Source organism: Giraffa tippelskirchi, chromosome 12 (assembly GCF_054371585.1).
Source record: "Giraffa tippelskirchi isolate mGirTip1 chromosome 12, T2T-mGirTip1v1.2.pri, whole genome shotgun sequence".
NCBI lineage: Eukaryota > Metazoa > Chordata > Mammalia > Artiodactyla > Giraffidae > Giraffa > Giraffa tippelskirchi.
The window spans coordinates 136230979-136256114 of NC_137286.1; the positions used below are offsets into that span (position 1 = coordinate 136230979).

At 39.4% G+C, this 25136-nt stretch overlaps 1 protein-coding gene across 7 annotated transcripts in view; it reads right to left on the reverse strand.

Moving 5' to 3' along the window:
• LOC145530193 (ATP-binding cassette sub-family C member 4-like) overlaps positions 1-25136 on the reverse strand; it is a 116646-nt gene that overhangs the window by 42323 nt on the left and 49187 nt on the right. For all 7 annotated transcript variants that reach the window (XM_081551118.1, XM_081551116.1, XM_081551120.1 and 4 more), the window contains 2 exons: positions 18839-18918; positions 1237-1387 (listed from right to left, as the gene is read on the reverse strand). In XM_081551118.1, the coding sequence (XP_081407244.1) occupies positions 1237-1387; positions 18839-18918 (231 nt within the window). The remainder of the gene's footprint in view (positions 1-1236; positions 1388-18838; positions 18919-25136) is intronic.

Here is a 25136-nt window from a genome sequence, read left to right on the forward strand (position 1 = left end):
ACCAGACCTCATGGGAGGTCAGCTGGTTCTCTTGAACAGTGAAATTTTTATAGCTTTTATAAAAATGACACTATCCTTTATGCAAATACTTAGGATAAATGTCTCTCAATAGTTTATTATTAAAAAATATGCAAATGCTACAACCCAAAACTCCTTTATCTTGATGAATTTAGATTTTTTCCCCATTTAGTAAATACAAAAAATCATGGGATCAATATGCTTATCTTTTTGGCTTGTTTTCCAGAAAGTTAAGTTGGTGTGAATTTGCAATAACTATCTATCTTTGGAATTTCTGATACAAACATCTTTCCTTACTTTTTGGCTACTGTCCTTTTATACCTTTTTGAAAAGATATGTAACAATTCTACTTTCCTTATGATTTTTTGTTTTAATATTGATGAAATATGTTTATGCATTAATAGTGAGATCATCTCTGAATTATTTCATCCTCTATGATTATCTGCATAATAGAATAATTAATCATAAAATGTGTTCCCCATTATTCTAAAACTAGGGACTTGAATGGAAAAATAGACTAAATGCATACTAAATGGATCTCTTTCCCATGTCCTCCTAAGGGGATTATTTTCAGCATCTATTTAAATGAACAACTTTGGGAAAGGGAGACCACAAACAGTGTGGCATCACCCCAAATACCGGCGATGATAAAGAGCAAATCTGAAAAATAACAGGGCTTATCTTTGCAAAGCATTTAACAACTGAAATTTATTTGCCATCTTTGGAGTATATGAGAGAATGTATTTTTCAGATATATCACCTCTAACATGGAAGTATATTTCCTGATGCCTCTTTTCCTTTTCATGAGCTTTTTCTTTCCTTGTCATTTCTAGTAACTTCAGAGAGAGAAAAATCTCCTAGTTTCCTTCTACATTAGTTCCAATATGATGAAACATTTTATTTTTTTGAAAAGTGTTTATGGAGTTGCTGCTCTGTGTTAGGAAGCATGTCATGAATAAAACAAAAACAGTCCCTATCCTCGTGGTACTCACATTCGTACTCACTGTGCTAAAATGAAAACCTGCAGCTGACCTGCCACCAGATCCATTTGCCTTAAGGGCCACACTGACTCTTGGGGCCATAATATTTAATTATCCAATGTTAACTTAGTGAAAAATTATGGAAGACAGTCTGCAGAATTTCAGGGGTCTGGTTAATTATGGCATAAACAGAATTCAGCCTACATAGCCATCCCAACCTGAGAGCCCTGGCACTCACTTGTACATTCCAGGCGATTGATGTCTCCATACGTCCATAAGAAATATATCCGAAGGAGGAAGAAAATGATGCCCAGGGGAATCATGGGTATTGCAATCCAAGGAATCAGACCCACCATCACACCCGCCACACCAATCATAAATAGAAACATCTGAAATAGAGAAGATAGGTACAGAGGCCTCCTTATCAAGGATTCTTTTCAAAGATAAACTTGACTGTTTTGTTGGGATTCAACTCCTTTACTCAAAAGATTTGTTGGAAAGGCAAAAAATACTTTACCATACAAAGAAATATAACTGTAGGTAGTCATTATGATATTTATTGCATGTGTCAAACACTCTGATAAAGAACTTTCTGGGTATTAGCTCTTATGATACACTCAGTAAACTGATGAGGCAGGTATTACTATTTTTAACAGATGAGAATATTTGAGTAGGACTTGAATCCAAAACTATCCGAAGTCAGTAGGTGTTAGTAGAGGGATGAGTGAGCAGGCATCACAGGTGAGAAGTCCAGAAGCCTCAGCTATACATGCGGAGAGAAAGATGTGGTTAATTACACATTCAGTGTCCAGAAAAGTAGGACAAAATTAAATGTTGAACTTTGGAAACAGAAATTCTTCTTTCTTTCTTGGTTTTCTAACCATAGTTAACATTTACTAAATGCTGACTGTGTACAAGCTGTACATTCAATATTTCACATGTATTAACCTCTCACAACCAGCCCTATCTAGTAATAGCATTATTTCATTTTACAGATGGAAACACTGAAGCACAGGGAGAGGAAAAGCAACTTCACGAAGACAAAAAAGCATAACTCACCGAGTTGGGGAGCCCAACTTTATGACACATTTAAGCCTGCTCTCAACATATAATATCCAATTCACAGTGAGGGTGGCTATAGTATGACCAACAAGTAGAAATAAAACTCTTAGAGAAAGTCTAAGAAGTTTTTTTTTTTTTTTGCTTAAAACTCTGGCTCCTTTTTGCTCAAAATTTGCTTTTGAAACTTTATGACATACTTAAGTTTGCTCTCAACATACAACCAACTTTCTATCATTATGCTATGTATTTGAAATGTTTATTTCAAAGGCTAATGATTATATTCTTTGCAGTCAAAGATGGAGAAGCTCTATAAAGTCAGCAAAAACAAGACCAGGAGCAGACTGTGGCTCAGATCATGAACTGCTTATTGCCAAATTCAGACTTAAATTGAAGAAAGTAGGGAAAACCACTAGTCCATTCAGGCATGACCTAGATCAATCCCTTATGAGTATACAGTAGAAGTGACAAATAGATTTAAGGGACTAGATCTGATAGACAGAGTGCCTGATGAACTATGGACAGAAGTTCATGACATTGTACAGGATACAGGGATCAAGACCATCCCCATGGAAAAGAAATGCAAAAAAGCAAAATGGCTGTCTGAGGAGGCCTTATAGATAGCTGGGAAGAGAAGAGAAGTGAAAAGCAAAGGAGAAAAGGAAAGATATTCCCATGTGAATGCAGAGTTCCAAAGAATAGCAAGGAGAGATAAGAAAGCCTTCCTCAGCGATCAATGCAAAGAAATAGAGGAAAACAACAGATTGGGAAAGACTAGAGATCTCTTCAAGAAAATTAGAGATACCAAAGGAACATTTCATGCAAAGATAGGCTCGATAAAGGACACAAATGGTATGGATCTAACAGAAGCAGAAGATATTAAGAAGAGGTGGCAAGAATACACAGAAGAATTGTACAAAAAAGATCTTCATGAACCAGATAGTTACGATGGTGTGATCACTCACCTAGAGCCAGACATTCTGGAATGTGAAGTCAAGTAGGCCTTAGAAAGCATCACTATGAACAAAGCTAGTGGAGGTGATGGAATTCCAGTTGAACTATTTCAAATCCTGAAAGATGATGCTGTGAAAGTGCTGCACTCGATATGCCAGCAAATTTGGAAAACTCAGCAGTGGCCACAGGACTGGAAAAGGTCAGTTTTCATCCCAATCCCAAAGAAAGGCAATGCCAAAGAATGCTCAAACTACCGCACAATTGCACTCATCTCACATGCTAGTAAAGTAATGCTCAAAATTCTCCAAGCCAGGCTTCAGCAATACGTGAACCATGAACTTCCAGATGTTCAAGCTGGTTTTAGAAAAGGCAGAGGAACCAGAGATCAAATTGCCAACATCCTCTGGATCATCAAAAAAGCAAGAGAGTTCCAGAAAAACATCTATTTCTGCTTTATTGACTATGCCAAAGCCTTTGACTGTGGATCACAATAAACTGTGGAAAATTCTGAAAGAGATGAGAATACCAGACCATCTGACCTGTCTCTTGAGAAACCTGTATGCAGGTCAGGAAGCAACAGTTAGAACTGGACATGGAACAACAGACTGGTTCCAAATAGGAAAAGGAGTCCATCAAGGCTGTATACTGTCACCCTGCTTATTTAACTTCTATGCAGAGTACATCATGAGAAATGCTGGGCTGGAAGAAACACAAGCCAGAATCAAGATTGCCAGGAGAAATATCAATAACCTCAGATATGCAGATGACACCACTCTTTTGGCAGAAAGTGAAGAAGAGCTAAAGAGCCTCTTGATGAAGGTGAAAGAGGAGAGTGAAAAAGTTGGCTTAAAGCTCAATGTTCAGAAAACTAAGATCATGGCATCTGGTCCCATCACTTCTTGAGAAATAGATGGGGAAACAGTGGAAACAGTGTCAGACTTTATTTTTTTGGGCTCCAAAATCACTGCTGATGGTGATTGCAGCCATGAAATTAAAAGATGCTTGCTCATTGGAAGGAAGGTTATGGCCAACCTAGATAGCATATTTAAAAGCAGAGACATTACTTTGCCAACAAAAGTCTGTCTAGTCAAGGCTATGGTTTTTCCAGTGGTCACGTATGGATGTGAGAGTTGGACTACAAAGAAAGCTGAGCGCCGAAGAATTGATGCTTTTGAACTGTGGTGTTGGAGAAGACTCTTGAGAGTCTCTTGGACTGCAAGGGGATCCAATCAATCCATCCTAAAGGAGATCAATCCTGGGTGTTCATTGGAAGGACTGATGTTGAAGCTGAAACTCCAATACTTTGGCCACCTCATGTGAAGAGTTGACTCGTTGGAAAAGACTCTAATGCTGGGTGGGATTGGGGGCAGGAGGAGAAGGGGACGACAGAGGATGAGATGGTTGGATGGCATCACTGACTCAATGGACATGGGTTTGGGTAAACTCCAGGAGTTGGTGATGGACAGGGAGGTGTTGCGTGCTGCAATCCATGGGGTCACAGAGAGTCGGACACGACTGAGTGACTGAACTGAACTGAACTGAACTGAATGATTATAACAACAGACAACATTTACCAAGTGCTTACTATATGCAAGGCACTGTGCTAAGAGGTCTATGAACATTCATTTAATTATCACCTCATCCCCAGTGGTAATTTTATCTTGGGAAATGATCTTGGCCTAAAAAGACAGCAGGTAGAATAGAACTGGGCTTTCCCAGTGGCTCAGTGGTAAAGAATATGCCTGCAATGCAGGAGACACAGGAGACCTGGGTTCAATCCCTGTGTTGGGTAGATCCCTGGAGAAGGGCATGTCAACCCACACCAGTATTCTTGCCTAAGAATTCCAGAGGAGCCTGGTGGGCTATAGTCCACAGGGTCACAAAGAGACAGACATGACTGAAGTGACTTAGCTCACATGCACACAGAATAGCAAATCAAGGCATTGCATGATGCTAATTTAAGTTTCCATCTTTATCAGGAAAAGTATGACATTATGGTATAAAGATTTAGGTGATAGAAATGTAATAAACATTAGTGTCTGTCTGCTATATGGAAGTGAGGTGGGGTGGTGGGGATGTGCAGATTCACACGGCCTGGACCAAGGCCTCTGAAGTTTATGATTTCAGATGGATACAAATCCATGATGATCTGTACAAGGCATGGAGTGCTGGAGAAACAGGCAGAATACATGAACACTTTTTAGAGGATTCTAAGAGACTGATGACTGAATTTCACAGGCTGGTTTAATAAACAAAACAAGTGGCATGAATAATTTGCAGGTAATAATCACAGTTGATAAAAATTTTGAGCAAAAAGGAGCCAGAGTTTTTGAGCAAAAAAAAAAAAAAAAAAGTTTTCTCTAAGAGTTTTATTTCTACCTGTTGGTCATACTATAGCCACCCTCACTGTGGATTAGATATATTATAAAAACAGATATATACATACAATGTATGGGTTTACATTTGTATGTATTTATGTATATAAATTTCTGAATCTTTTGTTGTCTGCTGTCTCAAACTCTTTATATAAGTTGGTAGAAGATAAACACAGTATACAGGAAAAAGCCAACATCTGAAGAAGGAAACAAAAGATTCTGTATGCAATAAATATTCCTTCCCTGAAGCCAACCTCATTTCTTCCTTCCATATTCCCAGGAATTCCAAGGAGCCTAATCCAAGCTACACACACAATTCCCACCCTATGACTGGATTTCAGGCCAATCTGATGACTCACCTCACCATGGCCAGTGCTTCTGTACTTCCGTCACACAATGACAGAGACTACACACACAATTCCCACCCTATGACTGGATTTCAGGCCAATCTGATGACTCACCTCACCATGGCCAGTGCTTCTGTACTTCCGTCACACAATGACAGAGACCATGATGTGTCCACACCAAGAAGAATGCTGACCTAGAAGCAAGTGACTCAAGTCCTGATGCCCCAAGATACAGGGGAATCATGTTGATATGCTTGTAACCTATTTGGAGCACACTAGTTGGGAAATTTCACCCAAAGTCAATGAAGCCACACGAACAAATACAAAAAATTCTTGGATGAAATCTTTCACATGGTGATTTTTCACAATTCAGGATAATTCTTTAGTTTTCAGAGAGTGACAAATGTCTGATTAGAATGTCGGATCACTAAGGCAGAGGGCACATCACCACCACCTATGGAAGGAAGTCTAATGAGCACCTCTATTCCTCAAGAAAGATTCCATCCTGTGAGCAGCTATTTCTGACAAACCACACTGGCCTCTAAATGAATTGTTAATGAAGTATATACAAAAGCAGTAAGAAAAGGAAAAGAAAATATCGCTTGTTTAAAAACCTGACCAATCAAAAAATTTGAAAAATAAGACATTAGTTTATTGTTAGAGGCCACAACAGCAAGTTTTCATATAAGACAAGAAATTCCACACTTCTCTAGATTTCACAAAGAAGTGATGGTTACCCTCACCCTCCCAAATACCAATAATGGGCATTTTAAGAGGCTTGCCATGTGAGCCACCTCACAAGTATTTCACAGGCATTATTTAATCTCATTCTCACATCAATATGAATAAGAGAGATTATCCTCTCCGTTTACAAAGCAGGAAACAGATGCTCAGAGAAGTTTATTGACTTGTCCAAAGAAGGTAATTTTGACTCCAAACCTCTTCTTTTAATTCCTGCCTGATACTGTATCACATAGAGAGGCAAAATTTATATTTAAAAAGTTAACATTGAGAGAATTCCTGGGTGTCCAGTGGTTAGGACTCAGCACTTTTTCTGCCATGGACCTGGATTTGATCCCTGTTCAGAAAACTAGGAACCCATAAACCATGACATATGGCCCCCCAAAATTAATGTGCAAATATACTCTCTTTTTATATAGTTTCTCTTCTGTCTGCAAATTCTAATTTTGTTGGGTTTCCTGGGGTCAGATCTGGTCTCTCCTAAGTGGGGATCCAGTGCTAGATTCCCAGTTAATCAGGGAATAACAGCCTACTCAGCTCATAGAGCACTGATAGCTCTTAAAGTGAAAATGAAAGTTGCTCAGTTGAGTCTGACTCTTTGCAACCCCATGGACTATAGAGTCCATGGTATTCTTGAGGGCAGAATACTGGGGTTGGTAGTCATTCCCTTCTCCAGGGGATCTTCCCAACCTAGGGATTGAACTTAGGTCTCCCTCATCGCAGGTGGATTCTTTATCAGCTGAGCCACCAGGAAAGCCTGAAAGCTCTTAAAAGTGCTCACTAATAGAACATACTAACATACATCAATTTAAGAAATAGTCTTTAAATAAGAAAAAAGAAAATTTCATAAGAAAGATGAGTTCTAAGCCCCAAAAGAAAGACGACTTGGAAAAGAAATAATTTTAATAAATACATAAACCCTAAGGACAGAAAATGAGGCTGAATAGCTTAAATGTTTAACATCTGTATGGTGTTTAGCATCAAGATGGTGGTAAAAACATTAAAATTTCACCAGGAAGTCTTGATCTGCAGAATTAACACTGTATTGTAGTACTGCGGATTTTAACATACTCCTTTCACAAGCACAGTTTGAATTACAAGAACCTGTTTGCCTCCTGGGCATTTACCTAACAAATTGCTTACAGTCCTGTAGAAATTCCTAGGTATCTACTACATGTTACTTTAAACTTCATCCTAAGGGATTCTGTTCTTGATAGTCTCTGTGAAGATTGTGCCAAAGAACATGTTTTCATTGAACAAGAGTGAAAATTTGCTTTTCTTATTTTACGCAAATAAATATTCCATCCATACTTTTGGCTCACTCCATTCTTATGTGAATTCTCTCTTGCTTGCTCTTATATTAGACAAAATGTGAGTGCTCAGTCACTCAGTCCAGTAATGTCTGGCTCTTTGCAACCTCATGGACTGTAGCCCGCCAGGCTTCTCTGTCCATGGGGATTCTCCAGGCAAGAATACTGGAGTGGATTGCCATGCCCTCCTCCAGGGGATCTTCCAAACCCAGGATCGAACCCAGATCTCCTGCACTGCAAGCGGATTTTTTATCGTCTGAGCCACCAGCTCAGGCAAAATGTGAAATATGTACTTAATCATAAAGCCATTAATCAGTAAGCAGTACTTTTATTATTTGTTTACAGTATTAAAAAATAAAATCAGGATAATTAAGATTGCTAACACCTCAAAGGATTGGGGGCAGGAGGAGAAGGGGACGACAGAGGATGAGATGGCTGGATGGCATCACCGACTCGATGGACACGGGTTTGGGTAGACTCCGGGAGTTGGTGATGGACAGGGAGGCCTGGCGTGCTGCGATTCATGGGGTCGCAAAGAGTCGGACACGACTGAGCAACTGAACTGAACTGAACTGAACACCTCAAAAGAATTTCTGAACTTTTAATTCTGTATCAGACTCTTTAAGAATTCTGTTTCAAGTTATGGTAAGTACAAATCATCCAGATAGCCTGAAACTATTACTGATTTTGCAAAAGATATAACTTAAGTGCAATAAAGAAAGTAAGATTCACTTCTTGGCAAGAAAACAAGGCAAGATTTCCTTGTGATTTAGAGAGAAAAAAATGATGACTAGTTTTTGATCTGTAAGCTGATTACTGATGTGGGTGTAGGAAAAATTCTTCTACTTATTTATTCTGGAAACATGAGATTAAAAAATAACCTCTCAATGAATTGGCAATCACTATGTTACTGGCTAACACAAGATTCTTGTGGAGGCAGTACAATCCTGAATAGACTACATGAAACTCCAAAAGGATTAAGAAAGAAAACGTAATTCATATCAAACAATACTCACTACCCTTCCATTACAGGAGAAATAGAAACAAAGGAAAAACATGGAAGGCTTTTAAATGTACGCTCCTAAGCTTAATACCTTTGTTGGTAAAGTAATGTCTCTGCTTTTTAATATGCTGTCTAGGTTGGTCATAGCTTTTCTTCCAAGGAGCAAGTGTCCTTTAATTTCCTGGCTGCAGTTACCATCTGCAGTGATTTTGGAGACCAAAAAGATAAACTCTCCTGTTTCCATTGTTTCCCCATCTATTTGACATGAAGTGATGGGACCAGATGCCATGATCTTAGTTTTCTGAATATTGAGTTTTAAGCCAACTTTTCACTCTCCTCTTTCACTTTCATCAGGAGTTCTTTAGTTCTTTTTCACTTTCTGATAAAGAGTGGTGTCATCTGTGTATCTGAGGTTATTGGTATTTCTCCTGGCAATCTTGATTCCAGCTTGTGCTTCATCCAGCCTGGCATTTTGCTTAATGTACTCTGCATAAAAGTTAAATAAGCAGGGAGCCAATATACAGCCTTGATGTATTCCTTTCCCAGTTTGGAACCAGTCTGTTGTTCCATGTTCAGTTGTTGCTCTTGACTTGCATATGGATTTCTCAGGAGGCAGGTCAGGTGGTCTGGCATTCCCTTCTCTTGAAGAATTTTCCACAGTTTGTTGTGATCCACACAGTCAAAGGCTTTGGCGTAGTCAATAAAGCAGGAGTAGATGTTTTTCTGGAACTCTCTTGCTTTTTTGATGATCCAGTGGATGTTGGCAATATGATCCCTGGTTACTCTGTCTTTTCTAAAACCAGCTTGAACATCTGGAAGTTCACGGTTCACGTATTGTTGAAGCCTCACTTGGAGAATTTTAAGCATTACTTTGCTAGTGTGTGAGATAAGTGCAATTGTGGGGTAGTCTGAGCATTCTTTGGCATTGCCTTTCTTTGGGATTGGAATGAAAACTGACCTTTTCCAGTCCTGTGGCCACTACTGAGTTTTCCAAATTTGCTGGCATATTGAGTGCAGCACTTTCACAGCATCATATTTTAGGATTTGAAATAATTCAACTGGAATTCCATCACCTCCACTAGTTTGTTCATGGTGATGCTTCCTAAGGACCACTTGACTTCGCATTCCACGATGTCTGGCTCTAGGTGAGTGATCACACCATCGTGGTTATCTGGGTCATGAAGATCTTTTTTGTACAGTTCTTCTGTGTATTCTTTCCACCTCTTCTTAACATCTTCTGCTTCTGTTAGGTCCGTAACATTTCTGTCCTTTATTGTGCTCATCTTTACATGAAATTTTTCCTTGGTATCTCTGATGTTCTTTAAGAGATCTCTGGTCTTTCTCATTCTATTGTTTTGCTCTATTTCTTTGCATTGTTCACTAAGGAAGGCTTTCTTATCTCTCCTTGCTATTTTTTGGAACTCTGCATTCAAATTGGTATATCTTTCCTTTTCTCCTTTGCCTTTATCTTCTCTTTTGTTCTCAGCTATTTGTAAGGCCTCCTCAGACAACCATTTTGCTGTTTTGCATTCATTGTCTTGGGGATGGTCTTGATCACCGCCTCTTGTACAATGTCATGAACCTGCATCCACACTTCTTCAGGGACTCTGTCTATCAGATCGAATCCCTTGAATCTATTTGTCACTTCCACTGTATAATCTAAGGGATTTGATTTAGGTCATATCTGAATGGTCTAGTGGTTTTCCCTACTATCTCCATCTAGTCAAAGCTATGGTTTTTCCAGTAGTCATGTATGGATATGAGAGTTGGATTGTAAAGAAAGCTGAGCACCAAAGAATTGATGCTTTTGAACTGTGGTTGGAGAAGACTCTTGAAAGTCCCTTGGTTTGCAAGGAGATCAAACCCATCAGTCCTAAAGGAAATCAATCCTGAATATTCTTTGGAAGGACGGATGCTGAAGCTGAAACTCCAGTACTTTGGCCACCTGATGTGAAGAACTGACTCATTGGAAAAGACCCTGATGTTGGGTAAGATTGAAGGTGGGAGGAGAAGGGCACAACAGAGGATGAGATTGTGGATGGCATCACTGATGCAATGGACATACGTTTGAGTAGGCTCCGGGACCTGGTGATGGACAGGGAAGCCTGGTGTGCTGTAGTCCATGGGATCACAAAGAGTTGGTCATTACTGAGAGACTGAACTGAACTAACACTTAATGCCAGCCTTGGGTTATTACTGATTCTGCACGTAAGCAGATATGGTACTGTGCATATCTCAGGAGATTCAGAGATCAGCTCTGGATCCCAAATCCCTCCTTTATCACCTCTGTTTGCTCTGACCTCACCCAACTCAGTTAACTCGGTTAAGTCAGAACACTACAGAACACTGGGGTGTTATATCTGTATGATGGGATCATACAAACATACAAACTGTAAGACTAACCTTCTGTGAATCCACCCTTTCCTTGGGATACACTAATCACACTCTTCATCCCTTATTTGACTGCCTTGTATCTTTTCACAACCATACCAGCTGTGGGACCTGGGTATCCTTCAATTCGCTCCCAATGAGAGTCATAGCTAACTCCACTGGAAAGTGAATGGTGGTGTCTGGTTTATAATTTGTTAACCAACTCAACAGAAACCATTAGGGAAACATGGTACATTTCTTCCTTCATGTTCAGCATATCTCATTGATCAATAGTTTCTTTCTACCTTTTGTCAGGGTTCAAGCTTGTTACAAAATTCAAGACTGGAGTCCATCTATTTGCTACTTTTAAAAGGCACACCTTAAAAATAATAGCATTTAAATGTGGAGATAAAATATTGAAAAAGGTACACCATAAAAACACTAAGCAAAAGAAAGCTGTAGTATCTATCTACACCACTGTGAACATGAAGTAAGGTAGGATTCTTAGAAATAAAGGAAATATTTAATGAGAATAGGGGTCAATTTATCCAGAAGATTGTTTTAAAAATCTACATTTATATAATATTTTAATAACATAGTGCCAAAATATAAAAATGAAAATCTGACAGAACTCAGGAGAAATAGGCTATTCAATACTTCAATACTCACAGTGCGATATTTAAACTGATTAAACAAGAAGATAAAAATAAAGAGGGATATAGAACATATTAAAAACATTATTAGCAAAAGTGACTGAATTAAATACACAATACTGCAGTCAATAACTACATAAAACATTATCTTCAATTACATATGTGCTATACTAGGGCAAGAATCAATAAACTTCAAGAGACATAAATTGTATACAACATATTCTAACTTACACGCATTTAACTAGAAATCAGTAACAAAAAAGGTAACTAGAAAATCAATAAATGTTTGAAGCTAAATAACACACTTGAAAATATTGCCTTGTTCAAAATTACAATAGAATTAGAAAGCATTTGACATAAAAGAAAATGAAAATCCACTAACATTCAAATCTGAAGCTTCAAACTAAAATTATGCTTAGAGGTAAGCTTACAGTTTAAGCATTTTTTAACAGGCTACAGAGAATATATGGGATATCTCTGTATTTTCCTCTTAATTTTGTTGTGAACTGCAAAAATGCTCTAACAAAAAACAAAGTCTTACCAAAAAAAAAGTAAAAGTAAAAGTCAAGAGTTTTAAGATACACTTTCTAATTAAAAAAAACAAAACAAAACAGAAAACAACACCCAGCATATTAAACTAAAGTATGTATAAGGATGGAAATAGCAGAAAAGCAAACATGATTGAAATAGAAGACTAACTTTCAAGGAGAAAAATCAGCAAAACAAGTTCAAAATCCACAGGGCCAGCTGTTAGAAAGGACAGGTGGAACTCCTGGGTAGGAGTTGATGATGTTCTCCAAGGGCAGAATATCTTTTTCTCAAAGAAGCTTAGCTTTTAAGGCCTTTCAGCTGACTGAATTGTGTCTACCGGACTATCTAGGATAATTCTCCTTACTTAAAATCAACTGATTATAGACTTTAATCACATCTACAAAACACCTACAGAACAACACCTAGATTACCTTTGATTGAGTGCCTGGGGAATGTAGTCTGGCCAAGTTGACACATAAAACTGATCTTTACAAAATGTAAACCTTTCCCATGTCTTTTTAAGAGGTCTGTATAATTCTGATACCAAAAGCTGACAAAACATTTCAATAAAAGCAAATTACATACCAATATCCTTCAAGAACAACAGATACAAAAATTCTTAACAAAATATTAATGAGTTACACACAATAATACATAAAAAAAAATAAAAAGATGCTATATCATGATCAAGTAGAGTTTACTCCAGGAATGTAAGATTAATCTTCAAATATCAATCACTTATTTCACATTAAAAGAGTAAAGGTGAATAATCATGATTATCTGAAGAGATGTAGAAAAAAATATTTGTCCAAATTTAACACCTATTCTTGATTTTTTTTTAAAAAGTAAAATTCTTGGCAATTGAGGAATTAACAGAAACATCTTCAATCTGATAACAGATATCTACCTTTAAAAAATGACAGTTAACATCATTCATAATGAAAAAATGTTGAAAAATTTTTGTCCTAAGAATACAAGAATGTCTTATCACTTCTATTCCACAGTGTACTGGAAGCTCTAGCCACAACAATAAGTCTAGAAAGGAAAATAAATATTGGAAATGAAGAAGTAAAACTGTGGTTATTTACAGTTGACATGATTATTTATGAAAAAATCCTACAGAATTTTAAAAAACACCAGCACCAGCTCCAGGAAATGCAAAGTGAATTCACAAATAAATCAACTGTATTTCTATAAACTAGCAACAAGCAGTTGAAATGGTATTAAAAACGATCCAATACTATAATGAAAAAACGTCAAATATTTAGGAATAAGTTCAACCAAAGAAGTGTAAGATATCTATACTAAAAATTTTTTAAATTTGTAAAATTAAACAAGATCTAAATAAGTGGAGAGAAAGACCATATCCAAAACTGCAGATTCAACATTGTTAAGACTCAGATTCCTGAAATTGATCTATAGCTAAAAGAAAATATTAATAAAAATTCCAGCAGACTTTTATTAAAAATCAATTGAAAGGCTTCTAAAATTTACACAGAAAAGTAAAGAATCTAGAATGATCAAAATAATCTTGACAAAGAAGTACAAAGTTAGAGGACTTCAACTACTGGATTTCCTGTCTTACCAAAATGTACAATAACCAAGACTGCAATACTGCTACAAGGATAAACAGATCAGTGGAACAAAGTAAAGTATACAGACACACACCTCCTTACATTGATTCAAAGGATTTTTAACCAAGTGCCAATTCAGGGCATAGAAGTGTTTTAAACAAATGTGGCTAGAATAACTGGGAAAAAATAAACATCAACCACTAACTACACAAAAAATAAAGCAAGATGCATCAATTTCTAAAAAGGGAGAACAATAGGAAGTATCTTCATCCTCCTAAGGATACCCAAAGGATATTCTAAGGATATCCTATCCTTAGGATAGAAATGATATCTATCCTAAGGATGTCATTTCTTAGAATACCAAAACATGAACTACAAAAGGAAAAAAAAAATTATACACATTACACTACATCAAAATTAAAACTTGATCTCCATTAAAAATATAAAAAGGCAAGACAGACTAGAAGAAAATATCCACAGAGCACTAGTATTAAATATATATAAGAGCCAAACATCCCCAGTGGGAATTTGAGGGAGAGGGTAAAGGATGGGATCAACACATCACAGAGATCTCAGAATGACAAAATCATTGCTCAGGGACAGAGCCTGGACTGCTTTCTACACACTTTCCCTGACATCTCTACACAATGAAATGCAAGGGTCACTGGTACTGAGACAAGTAAAGGCAATCCCACTCTTTGCTTCTATAAAAGAAAGTGACTCAATTTATTATACTAAATCTTAGGCTTGCTTTGTTCTCAATATCCAGATGAAGATATTCTTTTGCACTATCTTTTATGGAAAGAAATGACAGGACACCTCCTTCACTTTTTCTTTTTCTTGGGCATTTTCACTTCATAAAACTGCAGCAAGTGCATTCTGTGTGTGCTGAGGAGGGAATGACATGGTCCCTGGTGGTCTCACCAAAACCAGCACTGGTGGCTCAAGTAGCCCCAGATTAGCCCTTTGTGTCCATGAAAGGACATGAAGAGTCAATTATGGGAGCTCAGCCAAGCTGTTGATGTTGTGTGTGTATGGATGAGGAGTATGGGGAAGAGAAATGTTTTGTAATTCAACTTTCCTCAATAATTTACAGCACTTTGGTGAGGGCAGTTGTGTGTAAGTTCACATGCTCAGTGCAGTCCCCAACATTTATTTTAAGAAATTAAAATGCCTAAATCTGACTTCTATACCTTACCTTCATCTTCACTTGTTTTGCTAATAGAAAGATTTCTTGGAAGTGATGATTTTAATGACAAGAATTGTAGACAAGATAATTGAGACACCTTACGCAATATTAGCTGGAACTTTGGCAAATTTAATGAAAATTAATTTGAAATATTTAATGTTCATTGGTCTATCTTGAAAACAATCTATTTTTATTCTGTGAGCCTACATGAGAAAGTATACATTAAAATTTTCAAGGATGACAAACCTAGAATCTCTGTGATACAAACTCACAAGGCGGTATTTATAGGCCTGGAAACTGTCTGAGACAATACCAGGGCTTCCCTGGTAGCTCAGCTGGTAAAGAATCTGCCTGCAATGCAGGAGACCCTGGTTTGATTCCTGGGTCAGGAAGATCTGCTGTAGAAGGGATAGGCTACCCACTCCAGTATTCTTGGGCTTCCCTGGTGGCTCAGACGGTAAAGAATCCACCCGCAATGCGGGAGAACTGGGTTCGATCCCAGGTTGGGAAAATCCCCTGGAGAAGGGTATGACTACCCACTCCAGTATTCTGGCCTGGGGAATTCCATAGACAGAGGAACCTGGCAGGCTACAGTCCATGGAGTTGCAAAGAGTCAGACACAACTGAGCAACTTTAAGAAACAAGAGAAAAAAACCCTTTAAATAAAGCACTAAATAGTGCTCAACATGCACGTAGATATTACATGAAGAATTTTAATAAAACAATTTCATTTTGTTTTCTCAACAAACCGTAAAAAGTTGGTATTATTTTCTCTCTTTTACAGAGAAGGAGAGTGTGGTTTTGTGGGACAGAGACAGGATGAGAGAGAACTAGGACTCAAGCTTGGAAAGGGAGGCTGCAGGGCTCTTCACTGCACTTTAAACCTGTTGATATCACAAATTTATCAGGTGGAATTACACTTCATAATTTTTTTTTTATGTTACCTTCCTTCTTCTTTTGGAATTGCAAACAGCTCCACTTCGGCCAGTGACTATAATGTTACTGGACAGGCAACATTTCTGGTAGCTGCAAGAGTCAGTGCACAGGATGGTGTACAAACTCATGATCACTCCTCTCTTGGGATGAGGTCTCTGAGTGACATCACCTGTTGGAGTGGATTGTCCTACAGTGTGGACCACTACTCAGAATCCAGGGTTTTCATTAGCCACACTTGGCATCAATATTACAAAATATTAAATTATCTGAGATTTATTTAAGGGAACGAGAAGGAAGTAGATGAGGAAAAGTATATGGAATAAACACTTTAAAATTAATAAAAATGAAAATGATCAAGTATCAAATACACCAAGGATGAGCAGAGTTACCAAAAAGTGAGTTTGAACACACTTGGCACTATGTCCTTTAAAACAAAACTGAACAACTCCCTTCAAGACCCTTCCCTTCCCCACTCTCAGGTGATGACAGAGAGAAAATGTTGGATCCCATGTGGGAACTCAGCTTCAGGGAACCCCTCCTGCCCCACCATCCACAATGGCCTTTCCTTCTCATCTGGGATCAAAGGTCATCTCCTAGAAGCTCCGCCCACCTCCTGAGCCAGGCTCCCTCATTGCCTCCAGCCTCCACATCCAGTCTGCCTTCCAGACCTTCCATGTGCACAATTAGGATTCCAAAGGCAGCAAGGGGTGAATCTCTGAATGTCTCCCTCCCCTGGGAGAGTTGGAGGAGACCCCTGAGGGGAGGGTTTCGTGCCTAGCTCACTGCTGTACCTCAGGGCCTCAACTCTAACCTCTGTTTGATGAAGGGAAGGAGGGATAGAATACCACCCACCACCTCACACACACCCCCAAGTCACAAACTACAAATCCCAACAACCAGCAACACCTCCTTGACTCTACATTACAGACAGACCTCTCTCTTTTGGTCAGACTCCTTCCAGGAGTAGCCTGCCTTCACCTCAACTCCCTCCATGCCTCCTGGATTTGCAGCCCTTTGCAGTCTGGTCTCCTCACATCTGAAATCTGCTCCTCAGCTCACCAGACGCCTCCTGATTCCAAATCAGCTGACAACTTTCCATGGACTCACCTCCTTTGCACTGAACATTCAGACCTGTCCATCCTCAGTTCCCTAATTTATCTCCTCTTTTCCTTGCTGTTCATTGTGTGTCTCCTCTGCTTCCGTTCCCTCTCTGCTTCCTCTCTGAATATTGAGGCTTCCATAAGCTTCTGATCTTGGCCCCTAAAAAAGCTTCACTCTCTCTAGGCAACCTTATCCATCTCCATCAATCCAGCTATGACCCGCTCAGTAAACAATACTCAGGTGTCACGCTCATCCTAGGTCTCTCCCTCAGATACAAGACTCTTATTTCAATAACCTACAGGACGCCTCCACCTGGAGGTCCCAAACTTCAAGATAAACTACAAGTGGAAGAGCTGGGACTGGAAGTCAGTGAGATTAGAATTTTCTCTTCTCACACAACTGAGAATGTTTTACACTGAAATTAGGTAGCATCTCTCCCTGTCCCTCTTTACATCATGCAAAGATATGTGACAGAATCTGACTGTGAAGCTAACCATGTGCTAAGCACACAGCGGACCAAACAGCTTCGGAAACAACCTTGGCCCAGCTAGCGGTAGCAAAGAAACACAAAGATTTCACAAAATCTTAATGTAATTAGCAATCACAGTCGAAACTTGACACTGCTATAGTGAAAGATTGTTTCTGGTGATAAATCACATAGCTAAACCCAGAAGGACATATTTATAAAATAAGTTTGCAGAAGAGAAAAAATTAGACATCTTCGCAGCAAAAGTGCCCTGCCTCTGAGTCTCAGCTTACTTCACAGTGGTCAACCATAGAAGCCTTTACCAATAGGCTGTGCCGTGTTAAGTCATATTCATTGCTGCATTTCTCTGTGCAGGTTTTGATAAATGCACTTCATTTCTAAAATTAACACTTGGAAATGAAGAAAGTCTGCACAGACTGAATCACTGAAAAGTAGGCAAAATGAAATAATAGAAAAAACACCCCACATGAGCAATGATACTGAATGTGAGGATGAGAGATGACATGATCCAACATCATTTCTTCAGAACCTCAAGTTGACAGACAAAACAAAGGCTGGATACAAGATATTCCTGTGGGTATTTGTCTTTTTTTCTTAAAGACACCTTAAGAAGAGCAATCAACATGTGAAAAGAAAAGCTGCCTACAAAAACATTTTCTGAGATGACTTTCATTCTGTAATTGAATTACTGGCTTTAAGACTTTGTATATTCTATTGTCCTTGTTCAAGTACAATTTTCACCTTATTTTTACTAATCTTTTCTTTGTAACCACACTTAACTTTATTAAAAAACAACCACAAAGCAGTACAGTAAATATTTGTCCTTTGTGGTAATACAATGCATAATTTAGTTCCTCTAGGCTATCTTTCCATGAGAGCCGATTGTTTCTGTGTGCATATGAAATGCACACACAGTAAAGGGAATCCGGTGAGACACCTGGAAGGCAGAGGGAGAACCACTCACCCTGCATGTCGCTGCTTCAGACCAACCCTGACGTGACTGTGTAGCCACTCCTGCCCCAGGTGTTCCTCATGTTAACTCAGCCTCCCAATCACAGCCTCCCCTTTCTCTTACAAAATATGACCTTTGCTGAAGGTAACAGGATACACTGCCAGGCTGAAAGGCCCACCCTCAGCCCCAGTGAAAAGGCCTTGAGAAACAGGTACTCTGCTATTCTCTGGGAGAACTCTGACAGGAGTGGTACATTACCTGGATGAAATCAAGAAATGTCAGGGGCAGCGAGTCATCCATACGCCCAGTGTCTTTGGAGAAACGATTTAAAATTCTTCCTGTATGAAAAGGATATGAGAAATTACTCATTTCCCCAGACAGACCCTGTCTGACAATCCATGATCAAATCAAAACAATATTTTTAAAGTATATATATATTAAATATATTATAGATTCATATGAAACACACCAATGTCAGTGGTGAAGAAAGAGAAAATAGGATGATACCTAAAGAGAAGCAAAAATACCACATGACCGTGGGTGGGAAATTGAAATTGAGGCATTATTTTTTAAAAGAATTGGTGGGGGAAATCTCATGGCGGTATTAGGAAGGGTTGGTGGATTTGAGACAGTTTCCTTCTTTTACATCTATCCCACTTGAGATACTCACCAAGTGCCAAGTTGGTTTCAAAATACTTAAGTTAATCCTGTTACTCTGATTTTGCTTTAGTTAAAAGCAAAATTATCAAATTAATTTTGATAAGTGATACTTTTAAAATAAATTTAACTATAACTGCTCTATAATTTTTTCCCTCAAGATGGTTCACAGAACTTCACATTTTGGGAAATCTAGGGAAACTGTGGATTCCTGCCACATCCAGGTTGTGAGTTTACTAACCAGGGCAGCAAGTCTTTATTTCCAGAGGTGTACTATGATAAACATAATCATGCTTAAGCAACCAAGAAGACCAGAGCAATGGAGGCAGAAAAACTAAAATATCAATTAATGACTAAAAATCACTATCATCACTAACTTTATATACCTTCTTAGAATCCATGAAAACAGTATATCCTAGAGGCTGTAGGTCTGGAAGATAAGAATTTCTAATAAATATCTAGTGTGAACTAAAAATGCCACCTGTCATATCAGTAAACAAAGGATGCTACAGCCATAAGGACCCTGCAGCCATCTTCCAATGGTGCACCCTGAGGAAACTCAGGATGAGAAAACATAGGATACTGACCCCAAATAGCCAAGATGCATCTCAAACGAAAGATTTCAATGAGCCCAGACTCTTGCATCCTCCCATATACAGAAAAGTGCTAAATTCCCTAACTGGAAGAATCTGGTTTTCTTTTATTCACAGAAATCATTTGATGCTCTGACTACCTGGTCATTGTTGCAAAAACTCCTATATATTCTTCCTCCCCCTGCCTCTTGTCTCTTTGGAATAGTATCTGAGAGTTATCTCAGAGCCTGTGTCCTGGGCATAAATTCTTAGTTTTGTCCACAGAAAAAAGCATAATTCTCAATTTTAAGGTTGTACTTTTTTTTTTTTCAGTTAACAGTAGTCTTTTTACGATTAAATGTGAAGAAACTGAAGCTACACACACACACACACACACACACACACACACAGAGACTACTTTGGTGTAGAAACTCTTGAGAAATATATTATCTAGGCTCCTGAACTTCTTTCATAACTGAGGCTTTGGGAAGCCAGCCTACAGGTGAGATGTGGCATCTCTAGGTGCTCTTCCTGACCTCTGTCACAGGTGACTTCCTCCTGAGGCCCTTCAGACAAAGCCACAAAAAGACCATGAATGATCAGAGGCTGGGGGCTGAGTTTCCACTGCCACTGCCATGATGTGTGACTCTGCTGTTCTCCACAGGGTACCTGGCTCACCAGAAGAACAGGGTGTGCTCCAGGAGCTGGAGCCACTGGAGGCTGTCGCCCTTGGCCAGGGCAGCATTACAGGCTGAGCCTCAAATTTCCTGTCTCAGACTTAGGAAACGCAGACTCCAGAAACTGTCTTTTACTTTATAAGCCCAAGTAACAACTTTTCTGAGCCTCTATGAATGCCTGCTTTAGACAGTGAATCGCAGGATTAAACTGGCTCACGCAGGTAAAAGGACCAAGTCATAATGCCAGGAGCATTAACAGGTATCCAAATCACCAAGGTGAGAGAATAACTATTCTGCCAGGTGAAGCTACTTTCTCTTGATATGACAGCCTTTCAACTTCTTGAAAGAAGTGAATCAGACCCTTTGCAGCAACTATTCCTTGGTGTCTCAGTGATCCCTCATCAGGCACAGTTCCCCATCTTGGCCATGGACTTCAATGGCCAGGCTCAGTTAATGATTTGTGCCCAAGCTGCTGCTGCTGCTGCTGCTAAGTCGCTTCAGTCGTGTCCGACCCTGTGCGACCCCATGGACTGCAGCCTACCAGGCTCCGCCGTCCCTGGGATTCTCCAGGCAAGAATACTGGAGTGGGTTGCCATTTCTTTCTCCAGTGCATGAAAGTGAAAAGTGAAAGTGAAGTCGCTCAGTCGTGTCCGACTCTTAGCGACCCCATGGACTGCAGCCTACCAGGCTTCTCCGTCCATGGGAGTTTCCAGGCAAGAGTACTGGAGTGGGGTGCCATTGCCTTCTCCTTGTGCCCAAGAATACATCAATATCCCAGGTATTGGGGTAAATTTGTATCCCCACCTCCCCTATCCTGCACAGGATAAAGTCAATTACAAAGCCAACAATGATGGCAAATTTTGGAGGCCAGCCAGATCACATTTGGGAGGTGTGTGTAATGAAAATCCACATGACTCCCACCTGCAGTGCACTGGTAGATTTGGGGAAAAAACCGAGCAATATGTGTAAGCAACTCTAAGAGCACATCCTTTCTGACCCAGAAATTCCATTTCTAGGAATGTGTCCCCAGTAGTTCATAAATGAATCAAAGGTTTGAATGTTGCATATTTGTCAGGTCAGAAGTAGAAAACAATCCGAACAAGTCTGAAACAAGTCTATAATGTTTTATGTACAATTTGAATCTTTTTGAGATATTCTCATCTTTCTTCAATAACTGTATACTGTGCAAAAAGGTAAAGTAGGTAGGGGAGAACAAGAGAAAGACGGGAAAATTGGGAGGGGAAAGATGGGGGTGAAAGGGAAGAAAGGAGAAAAAGAGGGGAGGAGGGAGTGAAGGGGGAGGGAGGTACCCCCATTGAATGGCCATGGTATCCAAGAAAAAATCAGGTTCCTCCTAACTACTCTGGTTCACAATTTTCTACCTTTCCCACAAGACAGAATACCATGAAAGATGACACTAAACTTGCATTCTGAGTGTCAAAGTACAAATTCACAATAATCACATTTTAAGAACTGAGTCCAGAATCTAAGGTGGAATTAGTCACTTCTTACATCTGACCCATACCCAGCTTACTTATAACCAACTGTAACTTAAAACTTGGAAGTCCCTATCTCTAGTCTGGGCATTATTATTATTTTTTAAACAACAACAAAAAGGTATATTTATATATCATAAAATACCAAAGTATATTTTTATTAAGGTATATGGTACATCTCATAAAATTTGACCATTTCAGGTGCACAATTCAAAGAATTTTTGTAACTTTATTGAGTGATGCAACCACCACCAAAAATCAGTTTTAAGACATTTTTATGCCCCCAATTAGGTCCCCTCATGCCATAGTAACACCCTGTTCCCACTCCCAGATCAGGCAAACACTAATCTACTTTCTCTATAAATTTGCCTTTTCAGGACATAACATACTAACAGAATTGTATAATTTGTGGTCTTTGACTCTGACTTTTTTCACTCAGTGTAATATTTTTGAGGTTCACCCATGACATAGTATATGTCTTTTTGAGCCCATTCTTTACCACAAAAGTGGTGCTAGGCACCAGTCAAAAAGACACCATATCAGGCCACACCTGACCGTGAGGGTAAGTAAGAGAAGATATGTTATTTGAACACTCCAATATTGTAACCTTCTTTATATGCACCCACAATTAGCTTCACTTATGGTTCTAGAACCTAATTCCTCTGATAAGAATCATCTGTTGGTTTGACAGCCCTGCAGAGAGTCAGAAGCCAAGAGTGCTGGGTTGAGGCCAGGCTCTGAGTCCAGTGGAGTATGGAGGGGTGGGAAGACCAATAAAAGACCCACTGTCCTGGTAAGAAGTGGGATCTACATCTAAGCAGCCTATTGAAAAAACGAGCAGAGTCCCTCCTAAGGGGCAAAGAAAATACACCTGTACTTCCAGGTACCGTGCAAGGGGAAGGGGCAAAATTGGACCAATGGATAAATGTTCAGTGGAGCCTGGAGATGGTCAAGGAACTGAAAGGGAGGTTGTTCAGGGGAGTTCCTGCATCGTTCTACATAAACTAATTCACCGACTAGACTAAGAAAAGGAGTAGGAGCTGTAGAAGGCTGGGAGTTCCACAGTCTCTTTATCTTTGCTGTTAGAATAGGTCATCAACATGATGGCAGCTCAAAGAAATTGAAAGAGCAACAGGAATTATGAAACCATCAGTGGAAAAACCACCAAGTTCTAGTCCTCCTCTGACCCTCAACAGCAAGAGGCCTTTAGGCAACTCATTCAACCTCCACTGAGAGGCCAACCCCTTATCTGTAAAAGGGAAATGATAACATTCACAGAATAAAAAAGATGATTATGCAGGTATCTTCTAAATTATGAAGTAGCCTACTTGTTAAAGGTGTTATTCATATTGTCCTTATGGGATTTTAGAGCTTTAAGGGACATGAAAGGTCACCAGGGCTAGTCATTTCCAAACTTTGTTCTGTGAGGCATCTGAGATTCAACAGAGGTGCCCTGGAGAATGAGGCAGAAAAGGAAGTAAAGGACAAGACACCCCGTCCCTCTCTCTCACTGACTAGCCCATCCTAAACAGAACCCCTTACATTTCTGTTAGCTGCAGAACAGAAAAGGTTCTGCAGCTAACAGAAATGTTCAAATTCTTTCATAATCAGACTTCACCCCCAGTGATGGAGGAGATAAGGTCCAACCTTGCTCACAGTGATGCAATAATATTTCATCATGGGCTGGGTGCTACTGCCAAGCCATACTGAGATCTTCACCCACCAAAGAGAGGAGGCATGGAAACCCCACTTTTCAGGTCAACTTCCTACAAAAACTCTTGCTGCCTCTAATTTTTTCCTAAGAATGGTGCCTTGAGAATTTTTTTCCTATTCTCTTTCTAAACTTCCTTGGCTGCCCTACAGAACATCTTACATTTAGCATATCACAACTACCCATACCCAACTTCACAAGCTCTGCCTTAAACTTCTGCCCAAACTGCCAGCATGGAAACTTTTTATGCACTTTTGACTTCTCTTAATTTCACATAATCATCAACAGGCCTTCAGTCAGTTCAGTTCAGTCATTCACTGTGTCCGACTCTTTGCGACCCCATGAACCACAGCACGCCAGGCCTCCCTGTCCATCACCAACTCCCTGAGCCAACCCAAATTCATGTCCATCAAGTCGGTGATGCCATCCAGCCATCTCATCCTCTGTCATCCCCTTCTCCTCCTGCCCTCAATCTTTCCCAGCATCAGGGTCTTTTCCAATGAGTCAGCTCTTCACATCAGGTGGCCAATGTATTGGAGTTTCAGCTTCAATATCAGTCCTTCCAATGAACACCCAGGCCTGATCTCCTTTAGGATGGACTGGTTGGATCTCCTTGCAGTCCAAGGGACTCTCAAGAGTCTTCTCCAACACCACAGTTCAAAAGCATCAATTCTTTGGTGCTCAGCTTTCTTTATGCTCCAACTCTCACATCCATACATGACCACTGGAAAAACCATAGCTTTGACTAGATGGACCTTTGTTGGCAAAGTAATGTCTCTGCTTTTTAATATGCTGTCTAGGTTGGTCATAACTTTCCTTCCAATGAGTAAGCATCTTTTAATTTCATGGCTGCAGTCACCATCTTCAGTGATCTTAGAGCCCAGAAAAATAAAGTCTGTCACTGTTGCCACTGTTTCCCCATCTATATGCCATGAAGTGATGGGACCGGATGCCATGATCTTAGTTTTCTGAATGTTTAGCTTTAAGCCAACTTTTTCACTCTCCTCTTTCACTTTCATCAAGAATGTTTTTAGTTCTTCTTCACTTTCGGCCATAAGGGTGGTGTCATCTGCATATCTGAGTTAGTGATATTTCTCCTGGCAATCTTGATTCCAGCTTGTGCTTCCTCCAGCCCAGCGTCTCAAAAATGACAGAATGATCTCTGTTCGTTTCCAAGGCAAACCATTCAATATCATGGTAATTCAAGTCTATGCCCCGACCAGTAATGCCGAAGAAGCTGAAGTTGAACAGTTTTATGAAAACCTACAAGACCTTCTAGAACTAACACCCGAAAAAGATGTCCTTTTCATTATAGGGCCTGGAATGCAAAAGTAGGAAGTCAAGAAGCACCTGGAGTAACAAGCAAATTTGGCCTTGGAGTACAGAATGAAGCAGGGCAAAGGCTAATAGAGTTCTGCCAAGAGAATGCACTGGTCATAGCAA